This window comes from Vulpes vulpes, chromosome X, assembly GCF_048418805.1.
Source record: "Vulpes vulpes isolate BD-2025 chromosome X, VulVul3, whole genome shotgun sequence".
Lineage (NCBI taxonomy): Eukaryota > Metazoa > Chordata > Mammalia > Carnivora > Canidae > Vulpes > Vulpes vulpes.
Genome location: NC_132796.1, coordinates 56829833 through 56856479, shown reverse-complemented (window position 1 = coordinate 56856479; position 26647 = coordinate 56829833). Strand labels below are relative to the sequence as shown.

The 26647-nt window shown below is 37.7% G+C and overlaps 1 protein-coding gene and 1 pseudogene across 7 annotated transcripts in view; both read right to left on the bottom strand.

The window, feature by feature from the left end:
* Window positions 1–26647, bottom strand: part of ATP7A (ATPase copper transporting alpha) — a 162613-nt gene that overhangs the window by 37498 nt on the left and 98468 nt on the right. For 5 of the 7 annotated variants that reach the window (XM_025985014.2, XM_072743331.1, XM_072743332.1 and 2 more), the window contains 10 exons: window positions 26433–26636; window positions 22880–23043; window positions 17504–17665; window positions 15842–15918; window positions 15234–15459; window positions 13719–13952; window positions 12306–12397; window positions 10920–11047; window positions 9342–9496; window positions 8992–9126 (listed from right to left, as the gene is read on the bottom strand). In XM_025985014.2, coding sequence (XP_025840799.1) covers window positions 8992–9126; window positions 9342–9496; window positions 10920–11047; window positions 12306–12397; window positions 13719–13952; window positions 15234–15459; window positions 15842–15918; window positions 17504–17665; window positions 22880–23043; window positions 26433–26636 — 1577 coding nt within the window. The remainder of the gene's footprint in view (window positions 1–8991; window positions 9127–9341; window positions 9497–10919; window positions 11048–12305; window positions 12398–13718; window positions 13953–15233; window positions 15460–15841; window positions 15919–17503; window positions 17666–22879; window positions 23044–26432; window positions 26637–26647) is intronic. The other 2 variants (XM_072743329.1, XM_072743330.1) reach the window with 1 other exon arrangement.
* On the bottom strand, window positions 735–8722 carry LOC112909186 (solute carrier family 2, facilitated glucose transporter member 3 pseudogene; annotated as a pseudogene).

The following is a 26647-nucleotide window of genomic DNA, read 5'->3' as shown; positions in this document are numbered from 1 at the left end:
GTATGCTTCAATAACATTTTACATTTCTCTCTAAAGTCTTGTCTTCTTATTGCACCTTGACTTTTCCAGTATCAAATCTTCTACCCTACAACCTCTCTTTATGCACTTTCCTCTAGCCTCAATTTCCTTATGTTCTCATTATTTGGTAAAATTGCTTTATACTTAAAGAACTATAAATATATAAATACTTATGTAATAAAACCAGAAGATAAAATAAATAAAACTCAAGTTAATTTTCTCTCCAGAGCTGTATGGAAGTGAGGAAGGTGCTCTCATTTAATCCCTCTCTACCCTCCACACTCATGTAGATCTGCTTCCTGTTAAGTCTGGGGTAGGGGAAACTACACCTTACTCTTATACTCCTATATGTCCTTGTGAGGTAATATTAGAACCCAAGGGAGGAAAAGCTGGCAAAGCTGTCATATGTCAAGCAATCAATTCTTCTTGAAATGAAGGAATGTTCACTTGGTCTCTCCTAAACAGAAGAGAATGTCCAAGAAATAAAATGTTAAAAAACCATTGAAGGTCCAACTAACTCCAGTATTGGGTTCCTCTGAGTGCTCATGAAGTGTGTTGAGAGAAAGAAATCAAATAGCAGCATTCAGAAACAGTCCTGGGTAACAATCTGATGAGGTTTCTCTCTCTCTCTGTCTCTCTGTCTCTCTCTCTCTCTCATTCATTCAGGGAGAGGTTGCTTTTTTGTGTTGGTTAGGTAGGCAGGAAGGACGCATGGCTTAGACCTTGGTGGTAGTCTCCTTAACAGGTTGGATGCTGTTTATCTCCACAATGGGGCCTTTGTCAGCTCTACTGGCCTCTTTAACCTGCCCTTCAAAGGCTCATGTAATTTCCTCAAAAGTCCTGCTGTGGGTCTCAGGGATGGAAGACCAAGAAGATACCAAGCAAGCCAGTAAAGACAATAAAAATGAAAAATGTAGGCTCCTAAACAGAATGCAGCTGAGGGGGAAGAGTTGCCCAGTCAAAAAGTTGGAGGTCCAGTTGGAACAACCAGCCTCTGTCATTGCACCTGGATGGGGTCCCTGGTTAAAGAGTTTGGCCACAGTAAACCATGGAATGGAGCCTGGGTCCATTTCAAAAAAGTGCATGAAGACCAAGACAACTGCAATACAGACAAAGCTCTTTAAGTTATACTTGTCCTTTAATAACAATGAAATAGTCATGAGGATGGAATAAAAATCCATCCCTCCAAAACCAATCAGATGTAGAGTCTTCCTCCCTGTTCTTTCCACCAAAAACAAAGAAACTACAGTGAAGACACTATTAACCACACCCACACCAATGGCTTCCCAACACCTGCATCTTTGAAGATTCCTATTGAGTAACAGAACACAGCACAGAGAGCTGCTGGGAGAGCTGGAGCATGGTGAAAATGATGATACGCTGTCAGTAGCTGAGTACTTCTGAAGAGCTCCAGTACAGTGACCTGTTTTTCTTGTGCCATCCTAGCACTCTCATCTTTCATTTCCCCAATGTCTTCTCTGAGTCACATCCTGGGTGCCCCATGAACACTAGAAGATCTCCTTAGCACTCACCTCTCCCTGCTAATGGCCAAGAATCTAGGACATTCAGGGCAAAATGGAAGGGCTAATTTGTAGGACAGCTAGAATGATGGTGAAGCCCAATAGCATGGGCCAAAGCTCTTCAGTCACCAAGATGACTTTCAGAACAAAAATCTGAGCCACCAGAATCCTGGTAACAATACCCAGCCGGGGGATCCCTGGGTGGCGCAGCGGTTTGGCGCCTGCCTTTGGCCCAGGGCGCGATCCTGGAGACCCGGGATCAAGTCCCACGTCGGGCTCCCAGTGCATGGAGCCTGCTTCTCCCTCTGCCTGTGTCTCTGCCTCTTTCTCTCTCTGTGACTATCATAAATAAATAAAAATTAAAAAATAACAACAATACCCAGCCGGTTAGGAATGCCAAAGGGCCCCCACTCCATCTGCTACCATAAAGCATGTAAGAGATACCTTTCCAATGCACATGGACACAAAATCTGTACAGTTATCTGAAGGAGAGGTCAATAATCTTTGACCCAGGGTCAGCATTTCAATAGACTCTCCTAACTTGGAGGAACCCATAAGGCAGGTACCAGCAACAGCCAATAGGTTGACAATAAGTACTGAATTTCACCTGCCAAAACTATTGACAAAAAGTCCATTGGAAAAGGAGTCAATCAATACTAATGGAGAAGATGGCCCAGACAACGACCAGAGGGCCACAGATAGAGACAAGACAAGGACCCTGAGTTGAGGGAGATTTCTAACCTCTCTTCCAAAGAATTGAGAAACTCCTTTATGACTGTCTCAGGAACACTGATGACTCCAAAGTTGTAGACAAACTAGAAAGAGTCTATCGTATCAATGGAGATAGCAAAGATCAGAAGTGCTATGACCTTCTGTGTCTCCAAGGGCCCTGATTTAATTTTTTTCCAATCTTCAATAAATACCTAGGAATGAGATCCCAGAGACACATCTTCTAGACAATAATATCTTCAAAATGTCCTTCCTGGCAGCAAGTTTTTCTTCAGGTCCCCAGTAAGGCTCTACATCTCACTCTCACTCCCCTGATCCTAATTGTTTTATCTATCTATCTATCTATCTATCTATCTATCTATCATCTATCTACCTATCTATCTATATCTGTCTATCTATCTATCTATTTATTTTTCTACTTGTTCTTTAATTAACAAATAACATGAAGCAGTGTATATCACGGCATTTTTAAAAATAAAGAAACACAACAGACTTTCTTAGTAATGGCTTTATGATGCTACGTTCTTTTTAAAATATTTTATTCATTTATTCATGAGACACAGAGAGAGAGAGAGGCACACAGGCAGAGAGAGAAGCAGGCTTCATGCAAGGAGCCCGATGTGGGACTCAATCCTGGGACTCCAGGATCACACTCTGAGCCAAAGGCAGATGCCCAAACACTGAGGCACCCAGGCGTCCCTATGGTGCTAGGTTCTTACAAAGTTCTCAAATACTTAAACTTAATGTTCACCTAAGAGGTATTTATCTGTATAGAAACAGCTGGAAGATACTCTCATAGACATGAAAGCTTATGCTCTTTTTTTAAAGATTTTATCCATTTATTCATGAGAGACACAGAGAGAGAGAGAGAGAGAGAAAGAGAGACAGAGACAGAGACAGAGAGACAGGCAGAGGGAAAGCAGGCTCCACACTAGGAGCCCGATGTGGGACTCAATCCTGGATCCCAGGCTCACACCCTGAGCCGAAGGTAGATGCTCAACCACTGAACCACCCAGGCATCCCACTATGCTTTAATATATGTCATATGTGCATGTTTTCACCTATACTAATTCCAATCTTGCAATTTAGGTATTACAATCTCTATATTACAAGTGACAAAACTGAGGATAACAGAAGTGACTTAAAGGTTCTATCTCTAATATCAGGCACAATCCAGGTCTACTTTAACACTTTATAACACCATACTTTAGAGAGGAACAAGCACTAACATTACATTTATAAAGCATTTAACAAATTACAAAGTGTTTCCAATATATCATCTTATTTAACTTTCACAACAACTGTAAAGTTATGCAGGATGGATATTATTAGAATCTCATTTTATAAATGAGGAAACTGAAGCTCAGAGAGAAATTAAGTTGACCAATTCCTTGGGCAAGATGGCGGAGGAGTAGGGTCCCCAAGTCACCTGTCCCCACCAACTTACCTACATAAATTTCAAATCATCCTGAAAACCTATTAATTCAGCCGGAGCTTTAAAGAAAGAACAGCAAGAACACTACAGAGAGAAGACTTAGCGCTTCTAACAAGGTAGGAAGATGGGGAAAAAAAATAAAAAAGAATCAATTGGGGGAGGAGCCCCGCGATGAGCCGGGATAAGGCTGGGCAGCAAAAGCCTCCCCAGACAGGAAAGCCTAGTCCCAGAGAAACAGGAACTTTAAAAATCTGCACAGATTCTTCCCAGACAGAAAGGCGCTTAGCAGGGAACTCGGCTAGAACCGCAGAGGGGCAGTGGAGCCTCCAGGTTCCCAGGGTCACTAACAGAGGAAGTGAGCCCGGGGGTACAGCGCCACAGACTGTGGGCAGAACTCAGTTAAGGGCTGGAGTGCACGCTCTGCGGGGACTCAGGAGAAGATCATGCAGCGGCTCCAGATGGAGGGGGTTGCGCCCTGCTACCGTCAGGAGCCACAGCCATGGGAGCGCAATTCCAGCAGCACAGGCCCCAGATCCCAGGGCTCCAGGGGACACAGCCCAGGATCCTGCATTCCCCCAGGACAGATGGACACGGGGAGGGCACAGGACAGCCAGGACGCTCCTGCTGCCAGGCACCCCAAGGTGTGCAGATCAACTGCCCCCACCCCAGGAGCATCTAAGCCAGGGTGGACTGAGAGACTGCGGTAGTTACCGCAGAAGCTGACTCCAGAGCTGGAGGGCTGGCCGCCGCCAGTGTTGTTGTTCCTCCTTGTGTCACCCTGTGCCTGGGATGGAGCGGGGCCACCAGGGAACAGGGGCCTCACAGGATAAACAGCTACCACTGAGCACTGAACCTGGCGGGGGCGGGGCAGGTACCCCAGGTACACACACATGAGAATCAGCACAGCAGGCCTCTTCCCCAGTAGACCAGCTGGAATGACAGGAGAGAGCTGGAAAGTTCCAGGGGAAGTCAAGGGATTTACAGTATATAGAACCAGAAGATACCCGTCCCCTTTTTTCTCTTCCTTTCTACAATTCCGCTTTTAGCACTCTGCACTAAGCACTAAGCAAAATGACTAGAAAGAACTCACCACAAACAAAAGAATCAGAAACAGTACTCTTTCCCACAGAGTTACACAATTTGGATTACAGTTGGATACCAAAAAGCCAATTCAGAAGCACAATTATAAAGCTACTGGTGGCTCTGGAAAAAAGCATAAAAGATTCAAGAGAATTCATGACTGCAGAATTTAGATCTATTCAGGGAGAAATTAAAAATCAATTAAATGAGATGCAATCCGAACTGGAAGTCTTAACGACGAGGGTTAATGAGGTAGAAGAACGAGTGAGTGACATAGAAGAAAAGTTGATGGCAAGGAAAGAAGCTGAAGAAAAAAGAGAAAAACAAAAGACCATGAGGAAAGGTTAAGGGAAACAAATGACAGCCTCAGATGGAAAAATCTACCTTTAAATGGGGTTCCAGAGGGCGCTGAGAGGGAGAGAGGAACAGAAAGCATATTTGAACAAATCATAGCTGAGAACTTCCCTAACGTAGGGAGGGGAAACAGGCATTCAAATCCAGGAGATAGAGAGATCCCCCCCTAAAATCAATAAAAACTGCTCAACACCTCGACATTTAATAGTGAAACTTGCAAATTCCAAAGATAAAGAGAAGATCCTTAAAGCAGCAATAGACAAGAGATCCCTAACCTTTATGGGGAAAACTATTATATTAACAGCAAACCTACCCACAGAGAACTAGCAGGCCAGGAAGGGCTGGCAGGATATATTCAGGGTTCTCATTTAGGAAATGAGAAGAACGTTCTGCCAAGAATACTTTATCCAGCAAGGCTCTCATTTAGAATAGGAGAGATAAAGAGCTTCCAAGACATGCAGAAACTGAAATAATATGTGACCACTAAACCAGCTCTACAAGAAATATTAACGGGGACTCTGTAAAAGAAAGAAGACGCCCAAAGAAATAATCCACAAAACCAAGGACTGAATAGGTATTATGATGACACTAAATTCATATCTTTCAACTCTGAACGTGAAAGGGCTTAATGATCCCATCAAAAGAGGCAAGGTTTCAGACTGGATAAAAAAGAAAGACCCGGGAATCCCTGGGTGGCTCAACAGTTTAGTGTCTGCCTTTGGCCCAGGGCATGATCCTGGAGTCCCAGATCGAGTCCCATATCAGGCACCTTGCACGGAACCTGCATCTCCCTCTGCCTGTGTCTCTGCCTATCTCTCTCTCTCTCGCTCTCTCTCTATATATATATCTCTTGAAAAAATAAATAAAATCTTAAAAAGAAAAAGCAAGACCCATCTATTTGTTGTCTACAAGAGACTCATATTAGACCTAAGGACACCTACAGCCTGAAAATGAAAGGGTGGAGAACCATTTACCATTCAAATGGTCCTCAAAAGAAAGCAGGGGTAGCAATCCTGCTATTTATCAGATAAATTAAACTTTATCCCAAAGACGGTAGTAAGAGATGAAGAGGGACACTATATCATACTTAAAGGATCTATCCAACAAAAGGAAGTAACAACCATAAATATTTATGCCCCTAATGTGGCAACTGCCAAGACTATCAATCAATTAATAACCTAAGTTAAGACATACTTATATAATAATACACTAATACTGGGAGACCAATACTGCACTATCTGTAATTGACAGATCTTCTAAGCACAACATCTCCAAAGAAACAAGAGCTTTAAATGATACACTGGACCAGATGGATTTCATATAGATAATTACAGAACTTTACATCCAAACACAACTGAATACACATTCTTCTCAAGTGCACATGGAACTTTCTCCAGAATAGACCACATAGCGGGTCACAAATCAGATCTTAACCAAAACCAAAAGACTGGGATTGTCCCCTGCATATTTTCAGACCATAATACTTTGAAACTAGAACTCAATCATGAGAAGAAGTTTGGAAGAAATTCAATAACGTGGAGGTTAAAGACCATCCTGCTAAAAAATGAAAGGGTCAACCAGGAAATTAGGGTAAAAGTAAAAAGATTCATGGAAACTAATGAGAATGAACATAGAACCATTCAAAATCTTTGGGAAACAGGAAAAGCAATCCTGAGAGGGAAATACATCGCAATACAACCATCCATCCAAAAACTGGAAAGAACTCAAATACAAAAGCTAACCTTGCACCTAAAGGAACTGGAGAAAGAACAGCAAGTAAAACCTACACCCAGCAGAAGAGGAGAGTAAATAAAGATTCGAGCAGAAATCAATGAAATAGAGACCAGAAGAACTGTGGAACAGATCAACAAAACGAGCAGTTTGTTCTTTGAAAGAATTAATAAGATAGATAAACGATTAGCCAGCCTTATTAAAAAGAAAAAAGACTCAAATTAATAAAATCACGAATAAAAAGGAGAGATCACACCAATACCAAGGAAATACAAACAATTTTTTAAACCTATTAGGAGCGGCTATACGCCAATAAATTAGGCAATCTAGAAGAAATGGATGCATTTCTGGAAAACCAAAAAACTACCAAAAGTGGAACAGGAAGAAATAGAAAACCTGAACAGGCCAATAATCAGGGTGGAAATTGAAGCAGTCAACAAAAACCACCCAAGACAAAAAAGTCCAGGGCCAGATGGCTTCCCAGGGGAATTCTGTCAAACGTTTGAAGAAGAAACAATACCTATTCTACTAAAGATGTTCCAAAAGATAGAAAGGGATGGAATACTTCCAAACTTGTTTTATGAAGCCAGCATACCCTTGATTCCAAAACCAGACAAAGATCCCACCAAAAGTGAAAATTATACACCAATATCCCTGATGAACACAGATGTAAAAATTTTCAACAAGATACTAGCCAAGAGAAACAAAAGCAAAAATGAACTATTGGGACTTCATCAAGATAAGAAGCTTTTGCACAACAAAAGAAACAGTCAACAAAACTAAAAGACAACCTACAGAATGGGAGAAGATATTTGCAAATGACGCATCAGATAAAGGGCTAGTATCCAAGATTTATAAAGAACTTATTAAACTCAACACCAAAGAAACAAACAATCCAATCATGAAATGGGCAAAAGACATAAACAGAAATCTCACAGAGGAAGACATAGACATGGCCTACATGCACATGAGAAAATGCTCCACATCACTGGTTCAGGAAAATACAAATCAAAACCACAATGAGATACCACCTCACACCAGTGAGAATGGGGAAAATTAACCAGACAGGAAATAACAAATGTTAGAGAGGATGTGGAGAAAGGGGAACCCTCCTGCACTGTTGGTGTGAACTGGTGCAGCCACTCTGGAAATCTGTGTGGAGGTTCCTCAAAGAGTTAAAAATAGATCTGCCCTACGACCCAGCAATTGCACTACTGGGGATTTACCCCAAAGATACAGATGCAATGAAACGCCGGGACAGCTGCACCCCGATTTTTATAGCAGCAATATCCACAATAGCTAAACTGTGGTAGGAGCCTCGGTGTCCATCGAAAGATGAATGGTAAAGAAGATGTGGTTTATATATACAATGGAATATTACTCAGCCATTAGAAATCACAAATACCCACCATTTGCTTCAACGTGGTTGGAACTGGAGGGTATTATGCTGAATGAAGTAAGCCAATTGGAGAAGGACAGACATTATATGGTCTCATTCATTTGGGGAATATAAAAAATAGTGAAAGGGAATCAAGGGGAAAGGAGAGAAAATGATTGGGAAATATCAGTGGGGGTGACAGAACATGAGAGACACCTAAGTCTGGGAAACGAAGAAGGGGTAGTGGAAGGGAGGTGGGCGGGGTGTTGGGGTGACTGGGTGATGGGCACTGAGAGGGGCACTTGACGGGATGAGCACTGGTGTTATGCTATATATGTTGGCAAATCGAACTCCAATAAAAAAAATCCAGAAAAAAAAATTAAGTTGACCTAAGGTCACACTGATGGCATATGACAGAGCTGAGATCCCATGATTTTTCTCAATATTATCTACAGCCCTGTTAGAAAGCAAAGTCATGTTGGCAATGAGACTAGGTATAAAATTTAAATGTTCAGTACTTGCTTTGGGAAAATCATAATGAAAATAAGTTTAAAAATTAAAGAAAAAATTCCTTTCCTGAAGGAAATTTTTATATTTATAGAAATGCAAATGTTATTCTTATTACACTTCCATTCTAGGCCTTTAAAGATAATAGTAATTACTAAAGTTATTTTCCAACTAATAGTTTATACAAAAGATTCACAAACTGTTTTGCATATGGTAAAGAGTTGTTACAAGTCACTTACAGGAAAGTAGGTTTCCACAATTTCAAAATTCAGGAATCCAATTATAATCCAAACCAAAAGGGTAGCAATGGAAATAATAACAATAAAGGGAACAAAGTAGCCACTGAGTTTGTCTGCAAACTGCTGGATAGGAGCCTAGAATAATAACAACAACAACAATAATAATAATACATGTATAAAAGTTTCCTTTTTTGATAATGAATACAGAGTATATTTGGTATTACACACAAATATTTTAATAATCTCCATATTAATGCAACTAGAGTTAAAGGAAAATAAAAAGCTAGGTCAAGATTTATACTGAGCAGTCTTTTAAAAAATACTTTGTTTTTCCTAGGGAATTAAGTTACCTTTGATGTTTGTGCCTCTTCCACAAGTTTAACAATTTGAGATAGTGTTGTTTCAGCTCCAACATGGGTTGCACGGATAAGTAGTGACCCATTCTGGTTAATGGAACCAGCAATTACTGTGCTGCCCGATTTCTTAGCCACAGGCATTGCCTCCCCTGCATAAGGAGTAAAGATAGATTTAGGGAACATAAATAAATACTATCTTGAAACATGTTGTTATTTATTAATTGTCAAAAATATGTGGAAAGTACATTCTTACTTCATGAAATAGAATCTGGATAAATGCCTAGGTCAAAGTTTTCCTCCCTTTTTTCTTATGTCAGTTCTGGGCCAAACCCAGGGATACATACCTTAAACTAGAAAAATCTATTAATTCAGCTCTTATATGCAGACACCTTTAAAGCTGCATCCTAGTCTTAGATCATTGGTTTTAAATATGTTCCCAAGGAGACAGAACATAAAGACTCCTAACTCGGGGAAACGAACTAGGGGTGGTGGAAGGGGGGAGGAGGGCGGGTGTTGGAGGGGAATGGGTGACGGGCACTGAGGTGGACACTTGACGGGATGAGCACTGGGTGTTTTTCTGTATGTTGGTAAATTGAACACCAATAAAAATTAATTTAAAAAAAGGAAAAAAAATAAATATGTTCCCAAGGAGCATTTAGAAATGTGGGGGGGATCCCTGGGTGGCGCAGCGGTTTAGCGCCTGCCTTTGGCCTAGGGCACGATCCTGGAGACCCAGGATCGAATCCCACGTCGGGCTCCCGGTGCGTGGAGCCTGCTTCTCTCTCTGCCTGTGTCTCTGCCTCTCTCTCTCTCTCTCTGTGACTATCATAAATAAATAAAAAATTTAAAAAAAGTATTAAAAAAAAAGAAATGTGGGAGTTCTTGTTTATAATAACTATTGGAGCATGGGGTACTGCTACTCCAATTTAGTGGGCCAGTGTCAGGGATACTAAATGTATTACAATGTGCAAGCAGTCTCCCAGAAGAACTGTCCCACCTGAACTGGCAATAGGACCCTATTGAGAAACACAGATTCCTAAATCATTTCCTCATAATCCGTAAACTGAGCCTTTTCTGGGACTATCCTGAGGGTTAAGGCAGGAAAGGTATTATGTTGGTTCTGTTCCAGATTTGCCTTAGTTATCTAAGATCTCCAAAACTACTCTAAAGCTTAATCTCTTAGAGCAGACCCTGATGTGGAAAACCTGGCATCGTATTCCAGCTCAGACCAGACCAGTCTTTAGGGCAGGAAAACAAAATAGGTATTTGCTCAGGAAAATCTACCAAAGTCTCTTGGACTCCACATTAGAATGAGACAACTTCCTTGGGTTACACATTGTAGTAATTAACAATCCTCAGTGAAAAAAGCTTTCAGTAGCATCATGGAAAACACAAAGTAAATCTACAGAAATTGAAATAATACAGTCTTAAACAGAATTCATATTCTCTTTACTCATCATTTACTTATTCCATAGTTTCTACAAAAAGCTCTCTACCTTTTGTTCCTTTTTTTTTTTATTAACACTGTGGATTCACTTTACTTTCATGTCATGATCCTCTGAAAGAACATACCTGTGATGAGGGACTCATCTACCATAGAATGTCCTTCAATAACACGGCCATCCACCGGAAATTTGCCTCCTGGAACCACTTTAATGATGTCTCCACGTTGTACAAGTTCTACATCCACATGTTCTTCACTGGATAGGAATTAAAATATTGGGAAAATATGCTTTTCAGCCTGATCTTTCTGTGCCAGCTTATTGGTTCAGGTCAAGCTTGTGGCTGCATAATTGCTATCAATGGAAACTAGAACTAACATGTAAGCTGGAGCTGCAATGTCAGTCCTGTTTACTATTGGGGAACAGCTCAGTACCCGGCACACAGTGGGTGCCCTGTATTTTTGTTGAATAGTGACTGAATGAATAAGTTAAATCTTTAGAAAATAATGTGAGAGGTTGTATTTAACTAAACTATTTATTTATTGTGTAAATTTGCCTATATAATTGTATGAGTATACAAATAAGAAATAAAAAAGAATGAAATTTTTAAAAACAGAATGAAATCTTCTCATGTCTTTAGCTCTAACTTCCAGTTTACAGGTAACACAGGAGTTATAGAACAAGTTAGGTGACACCACAAGGAAGCAGAGTTTGATTCAGACTGCGTGATATTCTACAGGACAATTGATGCATGGTTCTTTAACAAGACACTTGCAAAGGGCGGCAGCGAGAGGGTGTGAATAGGAGGGAAGAGCTGTTCTAGATTAAAAGAAACATGTCAGTCAAATGCTTGACACATGGACCTTGTTTGATTTCAACTTCAAACAAAGAAACAAAACTTTTGGAGACAGAGGCACCTGGATAGATCAGTCAGTTAAGCATCTGACTCTTGTTCTGCTCAGGTCATGATCTCAGGATGAGATCAAGCCCCACCTTGGGCTCTGTGCTCAGCAGAGTCTGCTTGAGATTCTTTCCCCCTCCCTTGCCCTCCTCATCTGCTCTTCCCTGTCTGCTCCTCCCCCAACTCACACATGTGCTCACTCATGCTCTCTCTCTCACCCCTCTCTAAATAAACAAATAAATAACTTTTTGGAGATAAAAGGAAAAATGAGAATATAGACTACATATTAGATGATACTAAAGTATTGTTAATCTTGTTAAATGCAATATGGTATTATAGTTACATAAGAATATGTCCTATTTTAATAGAGGTACTATAGGAATATTTAGCAATAAACCAATATGACTGTAATTTAAAATTACAACTGCAATTACAATTACTACTGCAACAATGTAAAGATAGGATGTATAAATGAAGTTTTATGAAATGTGAATAATTGTTAAATCTGGGAGATAGATTATGTGGGTTCATTACACTCTTCTCTCTACCTCTGGGTATATTCGACATTTTTCATAAGAAGTTAAAATGAGAAGGGGGAAGAATGAAAATAAATACCTTAGGAGAATATTATCAGAGTCAAGAGTTACAATAGTTGCTTCTGTAGCTTGTAGTGAAATTAGCTTGGCAAGTGCCTCTGATGTTTTGCCCTATAAATGAAAATAAACATGTTAACAAGGCTAAGGCAAAAAAAAAAAAAGCTCAGGTTTTACCTAAAATAAAGATATAATACTTAACATTTGCCAAAAAGGTAGCTTTAGGAATATTAATTAGTTCAAATTATAATATGTTTCACTTCAAAACTATGAAGTATACAAAATATAAAATGTATTATTAGGTATAGTTTATAAGTAAGTAATGTAAATTAACAGGAAAAACATCAAGAACTCAGATATATGAGCAAAGGACATCATCAGGCAATTCATTTAAGAAGAAATAAAATAACTGGTGTGTAGAAAAAGATTTGTTCCTGCTATTAATAGAAGAAATGCAAACAAAAGCAACTCTATGATACCATTTAATGCCTACTAACTTAGCAAGAAATTATACAGGAGTTAATCCTGATGAAGTTGTAAAACTACTTCACTAACATATTCTTACTGACAAAAAATTGTTACAACTTGTAGCATGAGCCAAAAAAAGATTTATGCCCTTTACTCATATACTTTGTAATTTATCCTAAGATACTAATTCAATAGAAATTACTATTAAACACGAATATGTTTAATGCAGGATTATCTAAAATTTAAAACTGGGAACAATCTAATTGAGAACAAAACTGAAATGGTTTCGTGAGTCACAGCACAATGATTTGACAGAATACTTAGAAAATACCAAATAATTATCTGGAATGCAAAAATAGGGAAAAAACTTCCTAGTGTTAAGGATAAACTAGTATATATACTATGTTTGCCACTTTCTAAAATATAAAGGTATATAGAACAGAATTAGAAAGTAATTTCCATTATAGCATGGGATTACAGGTGAATTTTTTTTAAAGATTTTATTTATTTATTTATGAGAGAGGCAGAGACACAGGCAGAGGGAGAAGCAGGCTCCATGCAGGGAGCCCAACATGGGACTCGATCCCAGGCCTCCAGGATCACACCGTGGGCCAAAGGGGGCGCTAAACTGCTGAGCCACCCAGGCTGCCCACAGGTGAATATTTTTTTCCATCATTATTTTAAATCTTGTGGTCACATCAATTTTTCCATTAGAAACGTGATATAAATAAGTACTTAGGAAATATCTCTCTCTTAAAATAAATATGGATATACTGTACTATCTACAGTATTAATTCCATAAATTTGGTAAATCTTCTAAAGGAATATTTAACTTAAAATATTACCCAAATGGAAGTACTTCTTTTGTTAACTATATAAATCAATGTATATTTCCAATAACTGGTCTAGAAAATATGATCTCTTATCCACTCAAGATATTAACAAATGTCATCCTTTCTTACTTTACCTTTGCTATATGTTCCAGCCACCGGCCTAGTGCAATAAACACAAATAGCATAGGAGGTGTATCAAAGAAAGTAATAGGGTTTACATTTGCTCTTTCATACATTGCAACCAGAAGAATAACCAAAGAGTAGGCAAATGCAATGGTGGTTGCCAGCACAATCAGTACATCCATATTTGCTGTTTTATGCTTCAGTGCTTTGTAGGCCTGAATGTAGAAGTACCAGCCTCCAAAAAACTGTAATATAAACACAATAATTATTGCCTTTTAAAAAATGCTGAGATTCACATGTATAGCTCAACAACAAAGGTACAGTCTCAATGTTAATTTCCTTTTGCTTTGATCTAATCCATAAACACTACATAAAGATTTTATTTTATTTTTTTAATAAATTAATTATTATTGGTGTTCAATTTACCAACATACAGAATAACACCCAGTGCTCATCCCATCAAGTGTCCCCCTCAGTGCCCGTCACCCACTCACCCCCACCCCCCGCCCTCCTCCCCTTCCACCACCCCCAGTTCGTTTCCCAGAGTTAGGAGTCTTTATGTTCTGTCTCCCTTTCTGATATTTCCCACACATTTACAGAAAGATTTTAAGCTGAAACAATAATGTTTGTATTTTAGCAGGTTATGTGTGTATTGAGATTCAAATTGCTGTAGAAGTCCTTGGCAGCTGTCCTCTACAACCCAATGGATATTCCATAATACAAAGAAAGTTAAACGGTTCATGGGTTTTTCTTTTAGATGCTAGCAAAAATAAGAACTAAGAAAATAATTACATTCTTTTGACAAGGGTTTTTTTTATATAAAACTCAGCTCCCCTGCCTGAAATTCAACCTAAGTAGTATATCACAAGCTACTGGAACTGCTGGCTGTTTTCACTGGTAAACATAACTGAAAAGCTTATTTTTTCATTAGGACAGAGAAACATACTAAGTTATTCTTAAGATCATCATTGCCTTTTATAAGGATCAGAAAAAGGAATAAATTAATTAGATGGAAGTGTTCCACAGTAAAAGTTTATCTAAAAAGAAGAGTTGAAAACATACAAAAGTAATGTACTTCAGTACCAGGGAGAAATAATAAAAATAATAACATGGTATTATAATTATCACCATAATTTTATATAATAAATTACTAATTAATTAAATATATATTTATAACATACTAATATGATTATAATTAATTTTAATATATTTAATATAGAATATAAAATACAAATGTAACTAAAATATAATCTATTTTATTATTATAACTTTAAAGATGAAGTTATATACAACAGCAGATATGAATTGAACTATTTCTCTGCTTTGTTGTTAAACAATATCCTTAGGAATTAAATGGAATTCATTATCTATTCTAACCACTCAGTTTAAGATTGTTTTTATGAGACATCCAGCATAAAATGATCAAACTTCTGGCTAATATCTGTTTTGCAATTGAAAATAGCCTTGCCTGTCACATTTTGCTATTTTTCACTATTAACATATATACTTATTAACATTTCACTTGCCTGTACAGGTACACACAATAAAAAGGATAGCAAATTCATAATGGACAATCCTGGCAGGATCTGGCGCTCCAGGAACATAGAAGAATGAATGTTGATCATTTCTTCTTGACTCATGTTCTGATTATGGTGAAGAATTGCTAGATGGTGATCCATAACCATCATATATATCATCAGCCCCATCACAGGAATACAGAAAAAGAGGCTCACAAGGAAGGATCGTCTCCACCTTACATAGAAAAGAAAACTTATTTTAGTTAAGTAGCTAATGGTTAAAGATTCTATCTACTATAGGGAAACACAAATTGTGACCACTTCAACCAATATAAGGATGACATTGTAAAAACTGACATGTCAACAGAATGTTAAATTTGTAACAAAGAGGGCACCTGGGTGGCTCAGTCCGTTAAGCCTCCAACTTTTGATTTCAGCTCAGATCATGATTTCAGGGTCATGAGATCAAGCCCCATGTCAGGCTCTGTGCTGAGTGTGGAACCTACTTAAGATTCTCTCTTCCTCTTCCTCTGCCTCTCCCTCATTCTTTCCTCTTAAAACAAATTTGTAACAAAGAGTCAATATCTGTTTTTCACTGACACACCAAAAGTACTTACTGTCTTATTTCTCGTTTATGGTCCAAGTGGCTTGCTGACCGATCCTTCTTGACCAAAGAAGCTTCAAAACCTAAGCTCTAAGGAAATTCACAAGAAAACAATTACTTTACTGAATGTAAAAATATTATATAGAGAGAAATTCTAAGCCACTGTATTGTCATTAAGAACAACTCAGTTATTGAGTGTAAGTCAATAATTGTGAATTAAGTCACTCTGGTGAATGCACAGATGAAGATGTGCTCCCTTTTCTTAAATAAAACAAAGTATTAAAGAAAACTACACATAAGTAAGATTCATATGCATATAGACAGTAACATATACTATATTTTCAACTGCTAGGGAAAATGCTGCCATCTTATATTTGTTAGCAGTGTAGCCCAGTGAAAAAAGCAAGGATGAGCTTTAAAGTCAGAAAGAATAGGCTCAAATCCCAGCTATGACACTTACTAGCTATGTGATTTTGGGTAAGTAACTTAACTTCTATTAACCTGAGTTTCATCACCTCCAAAATGAAGAGGACAACACTGTTGTGAGAATAAAATTAAGAGGTGAAGCTTTGCAATCTTGGTAACTGGCTCATAATAAATACTCAATAATGCTAGCTTCACAAAGATGTTAATGATATTATTATCTATACCAATAGGATCTTATTTGAACTATTAATATGCTCCAATTATTATAATACCAAGGCTATACCACATTAAATCTTTTAAAGCATTTTCACATGTACTATCACTTCAGATTAATTGAAGAACACAAGATAAGTTTGTGACAAAAGGGTTTGTTCCTTTAAATTTCATACTTTTTTTTAAATTTCATACTTAAAAACACATCTTTTTAAAGCAGCATCAGAGGGGAATGGGTGACGGGCACTGAGGTGGACACTTGACGGGATGAGCACTGGGTGTTTTTCTGTATGTTGGTAAATTGAACACCAATAAAAATTAATTAAAAAAAAAAACAAAAAAAACAAACAAACAAAAAAAAGCAGCATCAGACCCATAAATACAAAGAACAATTTGATTACTGGCAGAGAGGAGATGGGTAAAATGGGTGAAGACAAACAGGAGATACAGGCTTCCAGGTATGGAATGAATAAGTCATGGGGAAAAAAACCTACAACATAGGGAATGCAGTCAATGGTACTGTAATAGTGTTGTATGGTGACAGATGTGGTGTCACTACACTTGTGGTGAGCACAGCATAACTACTGAGTTGTTGAATCACTATACTGTATACCTGAAACTAATATAACATTGCTCTGTCAACTATACACAAATTTTAAAAATTACATCATTTGCTTTGACCTAACAATAAAGGATCTAACATGATGCTGCTTGCTTTCTTAATGATTAAATAATCTTATAACAAATTATACTTTATTGCTATTTTCTAAATATTTTTAAAGGATTTGTGGTTCTATCTTCAGTCTGCTCCTGATTAATAGTGCCAGTATGGCTTTGCCTAACTCTTCCTGACAAAGACCAAGAAAAAAAACCATATTATGTTGTAAACATATTTATGTTAAATTTGAGACATGTTAATTGAGAGTAATCAAAGGGACCAGATCTTTTTCATCATATCTGATACAAACCAGAAATGATTCAACGGAGTGCTGACTGAACAGGCAAGAACACAGAAATGCAAAATCTTACCACTTACTTCAACCATATGGATAATATCCCTGGGACCAATAATTTCTGGGTCATATTTAATATGTGCTTTGTTGGTTGCCAGGGCCACAGAGCAGTAGAAGATCCCTCTGTGTTTTGTGAGGATAGACTCTATTTTATGTACACAGGAGGCACACGTCATTCCTCTCACCTGTTAAAGACAAAGGTTTTGTTACTCAGAAATCTACTCTTACCTCCATTAAACATTGATTGTAACATGGGATTAACACACAAGACCTTATCTGCACTATTAATATCCTTCAGATATGTTCATTAGAATGCTGTTTTCATATAAAATTACATGGAACAAAGATATGGTCCCAGCTGCAATAGGTTAAACAGAAGAGGATCTCACTAAGTCAGTATCCCTCTTCCTGTCATTACTCTGTGATAGAGGATTTGACATCTATTGTTTCCTGTATTTTTAAAAAAGATTTTATTTATTTATTCATGAGAGACACAGAGAGAGGCAGAGGGAGAAACAGGCTTTATGCAGGGAGCCTGATGTGGGACTCGATTCCGGGACTCCAGGATTATGCCCTGCCAAAGGCAGACATTCAACCGCTGAGCCACTCTTGCATCCCTTGTTTCTTGTATTTAATGTCTTGTTTCTGTCCAGAATTTTTAGTCTTTTTTTATTACTTTTAAAAAGGTTAATGGATGACAAAAGTATCATACTTTTGTCTAAAAATGCATTTTGCCTTATGTATTGGGTGAGGTTATAGTTCAGCTTGGTATTAAATTCTAAAATAGAATAGCAGAACTTCTGGAATGACTGTGTGTGAAACTCAGCAAATCCTTTCCCCAAAAAGCAACGATAAAATTGAACAAAAGTTTTAGGGCACCTGGATGGTTCAGTCAGTTAAACATCTGCCTTTGGCTCAGGGTCATGATCCCAGGGTCCTGGGATGCAGCCCTGAGTCGGGCTCCCTGATCAGTGGAGAGACTGATTCTCTCCCTCCTCCCTGCTCATGCTTTCTCTCACTTTCTCTCTTTCTCTCTCTCTCAAATAAATAAAATCATTTTAAAAAATTGGACAAAAGTTTCAAAAAACAACCATTTAAAGACTCTGGGAAGTGACTAACAAGTATACAACAAATTACAAAGCTTCTATTCAAGAATATCTACTGAGATGGGATGAGCACTGGGTGTTACATGTTGGCAAATTGAACTTCAATAAAAACAAGTAAAAAAAATATCTACTAAAAGAGTATCAGTAATGGTGTAGTAAAGGCCTTTGAAAATTATTTCCTCCATAAAAGCAATGAGAAGACTGGCAAAAACTGTCAGAACCAACTTTTTTTTTTGAAATTTGGAAATTAAACAGAAGCTTTCAGCAATCCAGGAAGCATTTATTCAAGAAAATCAGAGGGGGCACCTGGGTGGCTCAGGTGGTTAAGCAGCCAACTCTTGATTTCAGCTCAGGTCATGACCTTGAGGTCCTGGGATTGAGCCCCATGTCTGGCTATGTGCTTAGTAGGGAGTCTACTTGAGGATTCTTTCTCCCTCTCTCTCTCTCTCTCTGCCCCTCCCCCCACTCACACGCTCTCTAAAATAAATGAATAATTTTTTTAAAAGAATTAAAGGAAAATATGAGACTAATACTTCATCAAATAAATAATATTGATAAAGAGAGATTATTAAAAAGGCCCAATGGACAGTCTGGAATTGAAAAGTACAATAACTGAAATAAAAGCAGTACTTGGAAATGTGTAGCTGTAAATGTCAATATTTTTTTTTTTGTAAATGTCAGTATTAAAAAATAAGAAAGATCTCAAATAAATAACCTAACCTTCCATGTTGAGCTACTAGAAAAGAAAAGCAAACTAAACATAAAGTGAGCAAAAGGAAGGAAATTAGATTAGAATGGAAATTAATAAAAGAAAGAACAGAGAAAATCAATAAAACCAAAAATTATTTTTCTGAAAAAACTGACAAAATTGACAAACTTGGTAGACTGACCAAGGGAAAAAGAAAGAAGACACAAATGCTTAACATTAAGAATAAGGAGTAACTGCTAACAGGCAAGGCATTTCTTTCTTGGGTTAGTGAAAATCTCCTAAAATTAGATATGGTGAGGGCACCTGGGTGGCTCAGCAGGTGAGCGTCTGCCTCTGGCTCAGGTTGTGATCCCGGGGTCCTAAAATTAAGTCCCGCATCAGGCCCCCTGCAGAGAGCCTGCTTCTCCCTCTGCCTATATCTCTGCCTCTGTGTGTCTCTCATGAATAAATAAACATCTTTTTTAAAAAATTAGATATGGGAGGCAGGAGAAGATGGCGGAAGAGTAGGGTCCCCAAGTCACCTGTCCCCACCAACTTACCTAGATAACTTTCAAATCATCCTGAAAACCTACTAAGTCGGTCTGAGATTTAAAGAGAGAACAGCTGGAATGCTACAGTGAGAAGAGTTCGCGCTTCTATCAAGGTAGGAAGACGGAAAAAAATAAAGAAATAAAAAAGCATCCAAGGGGGAGGGGCCCCGCGAGGAGCCGGGCTGAGGCCGGTCGGCGAGAGCCCCCATGACAGGAGAGCCCAGTCTCGGAGAAGCAGAAACTTTACCAATCTTCAGGAAGGAAAGGCGCTTGCAGGGAGCTTGGGCAGGATCCCAGGAGGGCAGGGATGCCCTCAGGCTCTCAGGGGCACTAACAGAGGAACTGCGCCCCAGGGGAGAACGCGCCCCACACCGCGGGCCTGAGCTCCCTAAAGGGCTAGAGCGCGCGCCGACGTGCCCTGGAGCAGCCCAGGCGGTGGATGTGGATGGACCTGGAGGGTATTCTGCTGAGTGAAGTAAGTCAATCGGAGAAGGACAAACATTATATGGTCTCATTCATTTGGGGAATATAAAAATTAGTGAAAGGGAATAAAGGGGAAAGGAGAGAAAATGAGTGAAAATATTAGTGAGGGTGACAAAACATGAGAGACACCTAACTCTGGGAGATGAACAAAGGATAGTGGAAGGGGAGGTGGGCGGGGGGGGGGTGTTGGGGTGACTGGGTGATGGGCATTGAGGGGGGCACTTGGCGGGATGAGCCCTGGGTGTTATGCTATATGTTGGCAAATTGAACTCCAATTAAAAAATTGTTTTTAAAAATTAGATATGGTGATACTTGCACAACTCTGAAGATATAAAAAAACAAATACTGAATTGTACACTTTAAAAGGGTGAGTTTTGTGGTATGTGAATTATATTTCAATAAAGCTATTATGTTTAGAAGTCTTTAAAAATAGGGGCGCCTGGGTGGTGCAGTCAGTTGGGCATCCCACTCTTGATTTTGGCTCAGGTAGTGAGACTGAGCCCTGCATTAGGCTTTACACTAAGCATGGCATCTGCTTAAGATTATCTCTCCCTCTCCTGCTGCCCCTCTCCCTACTCTCCCTTTCTCTAAAATAATGTCTTTTTAAAAATTTTTAAATAAATAATAAAAAATAAAAACCCATCCATTCTTTTTAATAGCTGCTTAGTATCCCACTATATGAATGTACTGTAATTTATGTAACTAGTCCCCAGTGATTCATTTAGGTTTTTTTTCCTATCTTTTGCTATAATAAAAAATACTATAATGAATATATTTGCACTCATGTCATTTCATACATTTGCAACGATGTCTGTTGGATAACTTCCTGTGAGTGGAACTTCCAAAGCAAAGGGTATGTGCAATTTTATTTTTAATAGACATTGACAAATTCCCTGAGAGCCTGTATCAATTAACTCTCCACCAGCAATACATGAGAGATCACATAGTGTTACCAAAATTGTGTATGATCTTTACAAACCTAATAGGTGAAAAAGCATTTCAATGCAGTTTTTATTTGCTTCATTCTTATTACAAGTGAGGGTGAACATCTTTTCATATATTTAAAATGGTAATATTTTGGATTTTCTGTGAACTGTCAGTTCATATCCTTTACTATCTCCCTTTTGGGTTGTTGGTTCTTTTATTATTATTGATACCTCTTTATATAATTAAGAAAATTAATCTTTATCTATGATAAGAAATAAATTCAATTTACTTGTCTTTTGACTTTGTTTATGGTGTTTTCCTTCCAAAACAAAATTTTTATGTACATGAATTTATCAATCCTTCCTTTTATAGGTTTTGTATGATATTTAGAAAGGCCATTTCCACTCTAATATTATTTTTTAAGCAACAGATTAGATATTGTTATTGTGGAAAAGCTGGGTGGAAGCTTCATAGAAATTCTCTACTAGTTCTGCAACTTTGTGAGTCTAAAATTATTTACACAATGGATTAACAGACTTGCATATAGTAAAACAAATACACTAAAATGTTATTGGGGAATCTAGGTGGAGTGTATAAGGGTGTCTGCTGTACAATGCTTTCGACTTTTCTGATGTGTCAAGTTTTTATAATAAAATACTGGGAAGGGCAGCCCCAGTGGCGCAGCGGTTTGGCGCTGCCTGCAGCCTGGGGTGTGATCCTGGAGGCCCGGAATCAAGTCCTGCGTCGGGCTCCCTGCATGGAGCCTACTTCTCCCTCTCCCTCTGCCTGTGTCTCTGCCTCTCTCTCTCTCTCTCTCTCTGTGTGTCTATGAATAAATAAATAAGATCTTTAAAAAATAAATAAAAATAAAAAATAAAGATTTAAATAAAATAAAATACTGGGAAAAGAGCTCTAAATATTTCTTCTAGTAATTTCATGTTTGTTTTTTTACATTCAAATTTCTGACTGAGCTGGAACTAATCTTGGTACAGTGTTAAGTTTTTTGTTTTAATTGTTTAAGTTATACAAATAAAATGCAACTTGTTGGATTGGAGAAAATGATCATTTTAAACCATTTTAAGCCTTAAACCTGGTTCTATGACTTCATTTATAAAATTTAAGTCTTCAGTGCATCTGAAATTTATTCTTTTCTATTCCTACTTGGTAGGAATCATACTATATTTAAAAGTTGATTTTTGGGATGCCTGGGCGGCTCAGTGGTTTAGCACCTGCCTTCCGCCCAGGGCGTAATCCTGGAGTCCTGAGATTAAGTCCCACATCAGGCTCCCTGTGTGGAGCCTGCTTCTCCCTCTGCCTATGCCTCTGCCTCTCCCTCTCTCTCTGTCTCTCATGAATAAATAAATAAAATCTTTTAAAAAATAAAATAAAAGTTGATTTTCATTTCTTTATTCAAACCTAAATCTTCTTTTTTTTGGTTCTTAATAGAGATATGAGTATCTTTTACATTCCATGCTCAAAGGCCACCATTCCATTAAGTTATATCTTATCCTTCTTTTTTCCATTTTCCTTAACTTTTCTTTTATGTCTTATTTTCCCAACCCTTAAATACCTTTGGAACTATTTTCTGAATCCTCCCTAAGTTTTCCTAGAAATTGTATTAATCACATAAAAATAATTACTTACAACAAGTTCTAAAACACCATCTACTTCATCAGCATTTTCTATCATAGTGGCTCCAAATCCAAGCTCTCGGATGAACTCAGCTATCATTGGAGGTTGTATAACAGCAGGATTGTATCTTACTTCTGCCTTGCCAGCCATCAGAGCCACAAGTACAGAATATATTCCTAGAAGCATTGATAAGAAAAACAATTGAGATAATATCCTTATAAAAAGAGTAATACTACTAGTTTTTTTTCACTTGTAAAAGGATTAAAGTGAACCTAGAGACATTTATTACTTAACTTTTATATAGTCTTGAACCCAAACAAAACTACTTTGAAAGGGGGCCACGACTTTTTATTATGGAAATTTTCAATTACATATACCCAAAACAGAGAACAACATAATAAACTTGATACAACCATTGCCCAGTTTCAGCAATTATCAATAATACTAGGGCTAGGGACACCTGGGTGGCTCAGTCAGTTTTGTAGCTAATTCAATTTCAGCTCAAATCAGGATCTCAGAGGTCCTGGGATCAAGCCCTACATTAGTCTCTGTGCTCAGTGGGGAGTCTGCTTGAGGATTCTCTCTCTCTCCCTCTCCCTCTGCCTCTCCCACAATTCTCTCTCTCAAATAAATAAATACATCTTTTTAAAAATTACAATTGTGGCTAATCTTCTTTCATCTATATTCCTATCCTTTTACTTCCTGCACTCTACCTCCAATTATTTTGAAGCAAAACCCAGATAACATTTCATATGTAAAAATCTAAATACATATCTCTAAAAGACTCTTCTCTTAAAAAATACCTATAATACCATTATCACATCTAAAATAATTCCTCAATATCACAAAATATGCAGGCAGAATTTACATTTCCAGAATCGTCTTGTAATTATTAGTTTATCTAACACAGTTTGTCTTTTTAAATTGGGATCCAAATAAGACCCATGAATTGCAATAGATTGTAAATGTAAATAATGTAAATAATGTAAATAAATGTAAAGCATTTGTAGAAACTAACTTAGAGACCTACAGAAAGGATCTCATGCACTTAAGGAAATCACTGCAGTTACAGCAAAGAATCCAAGAATGTACCAACATGCACATTATAACATAAATAATAGTCATTTCTTACAATTATCAAATATGACTATCTGACACACACTAATATAAAGTATTCTTATTCATAGGGGTAAAAAGTGCCATACTACTTGTCAATAAAACAAAGGAGTTCATTTTATCACAATTATCCTGTTCTGTAGCACAAGCCTTTTATTAACAACCATCCTACTTCTCTAGGCCAGCTATTGCTGTCATTGCCAGGAAGAAAATTAATTCTGCATAGCAGAAATGTCATCTCTTTCCGGTAATCTATGGCACTTGGTGACTGACAGGGAATGGGGATCAATAGTCCATAGGTCAACTCTGCAGTTTGATAGAAAATAAAATAATAACTTAATAACTTATTAACTTAATAATAATTTTAATAAGAAAACAAAGTACCTATATAATCTAAGTTTTCTATATAAAATGCTTGCATTCTGGGCTCTGTGGATACCAAATAATTCAGAGGATCAGTTCATAGGAAACCATCAGTAATAAGAGTAGGTTATAGAGAAAGTAGGAAAAATCTTTTTTGCTCCAATTGCATGTAATCTATAGCCTAACAGAAAGAGAAGGGAAAATCTGACTCTCAAAGATAGGTTTCATAAGTACATAAATTATGGATAATTTCTAAAACTCTTACTTCAAACTATAATTAGAATTCTATTCATTTTTAGAAATATAATGCAAATTAAACTGAGACAACCAGTGTTACTTAGTTTTTTAAAAAGTAAATATAGTGACCCTAGCTAGGCCAATGGTATTCCTAATGGGGTAAAGAGGTGGTAAAGGGGATAATAAGGAGCAACTGGAAGAATCAATCAGCACAATGGATTTTTTTAAGGGATTCATGATTGGCATAGGCATTGCTTATCTCATGAAAAGGGCTATTTCTGGATTGCCAAAAAAATAGTTGGTCCTAAAATTAAACAGGAACCTTACAAATTTCCTTTGCTTTCATTTGTTTGTAACCTCCCACCTTTCCTCTTTTAATCATTCAAAGGGCACCTGGGTGGCTCAGTGGTTGAATGTCTGCCTTTGGCTCAGGTCGTGATCCCGGGGTTCTGGGATCAAGTCCCACATCGGGCTCCCATGGGAAGCCTGCTTCTCCCTCTGCCTATGTCTCTGCCTCTCTCTCTCTCTCTCTCTCTCTCTCTCTCTCTCTCTGTCTCTGTCTCTCATGAATAAATAAATAAAATCTTTTTTAAAAAAGCATGATACAAGCTTCAGCCTCAAATGCATTTTAATTAGATAAAACGGAGACTAAAATGACAGGCAAAAATGACACAATGCAGATAAAGTAATAACTGTATAACATACACTTTGTTATAATTTTCTGGCCTTTATATATAAAGTAAGGTATGTGTGTATATGTGTGTATATATACACACATACATATATATATATATGGAATATATAAGGCCTTTATATATAAGGCCTGTAGACCACAAGCTTGTATTATTATTACACACTTTGAGTTATTTTCCCACAATAGAAGGGATAAGCTGATATTAATCTTACTTATTTGGCCCTTGTGACTAAGGGCACGTTAAGACACTGGGGCTAGGGCTGCCAAAGTACCAACTTCAGTCTCATTAAACATAACTGTATATCTCTTTATCTCTATAATTAACAAATCTTTTTTTTTAAAGATTTTATGTACTCATGAAAGACACACAGAGAGAGGCAGAGACATAGGCAGAGAGAGAAGTAGGCTCCATACAGGGAGCTGGGACACGGGACGTGATCCCAAAACTCTGGGATCACACCCTGGACCGAAGGCAGAGGCTCAACCGCTGAGCCACCCAGGCATCCCTAACAAATCTATTATGTCACAGTGTGAAGCCAATTAATATGAGTGCAAACTTATAACGCAAAACATTTGAGTTTGATTGAATAAAAAAAAAGGTTTGCTGTAAATTTTCTAAGATTTTGTAACCTAGAGTTAAAATTTGTAGAGAATATTAAGTAACTTTTTAAACATTTTTACTGCAAGCAATGATCAGTGATCAAACTGTTGGAAGAGAATAACATAATTCTAAACAAACTTGGTTCTGGTCTGGTTTTTTGGTCCAAGTACATTAATATTGAAACTAATGGACTGTGGTTATTAGGTTTAAGTGTAGTTTTATCAGAAAATTGGTATGTTTCTTAAAATCCATTGCAACCAAGGTCCATAGAGAAGGTAACCTTATTTATCTTTCCTTCTGCTGTTTTCCTACAAATTTCATTGATATTAAAATGTGATCATGAGGTAAACAAGATAGGAACTTGGGAACTAAGGTAACAAAACACAAAAACTGGCTGTCAGAAAGTCAAAGTTGTCCTGCACATCACTCATACACAGGACTTCATAAGGCCTTTTGTGGCAAGAACCACAAAAATGGTTACAAAACACCTAAGAGAACAAAAAGGACAGTCCTCAAATCAATACACAAAATGAGAGGCTTCAAGAGTGTCTCACCTTCTTCTCGTCTTAAATTCCGTTCAATGTTTGCTACACAGGAAGCACAAGTCATACCAGTGACCTGTATGTAACACTTAGATGAAGTCTTTGTCTCCACATCGTGAATTGGTGTCATCATCTTAGTATAAAATTCATTAGTTGAGGTCAAAAGCGGCATTTCCGATGAGGTCTGACCTATTATTACCAATGGCTCATTTATATCTGGTGGACAG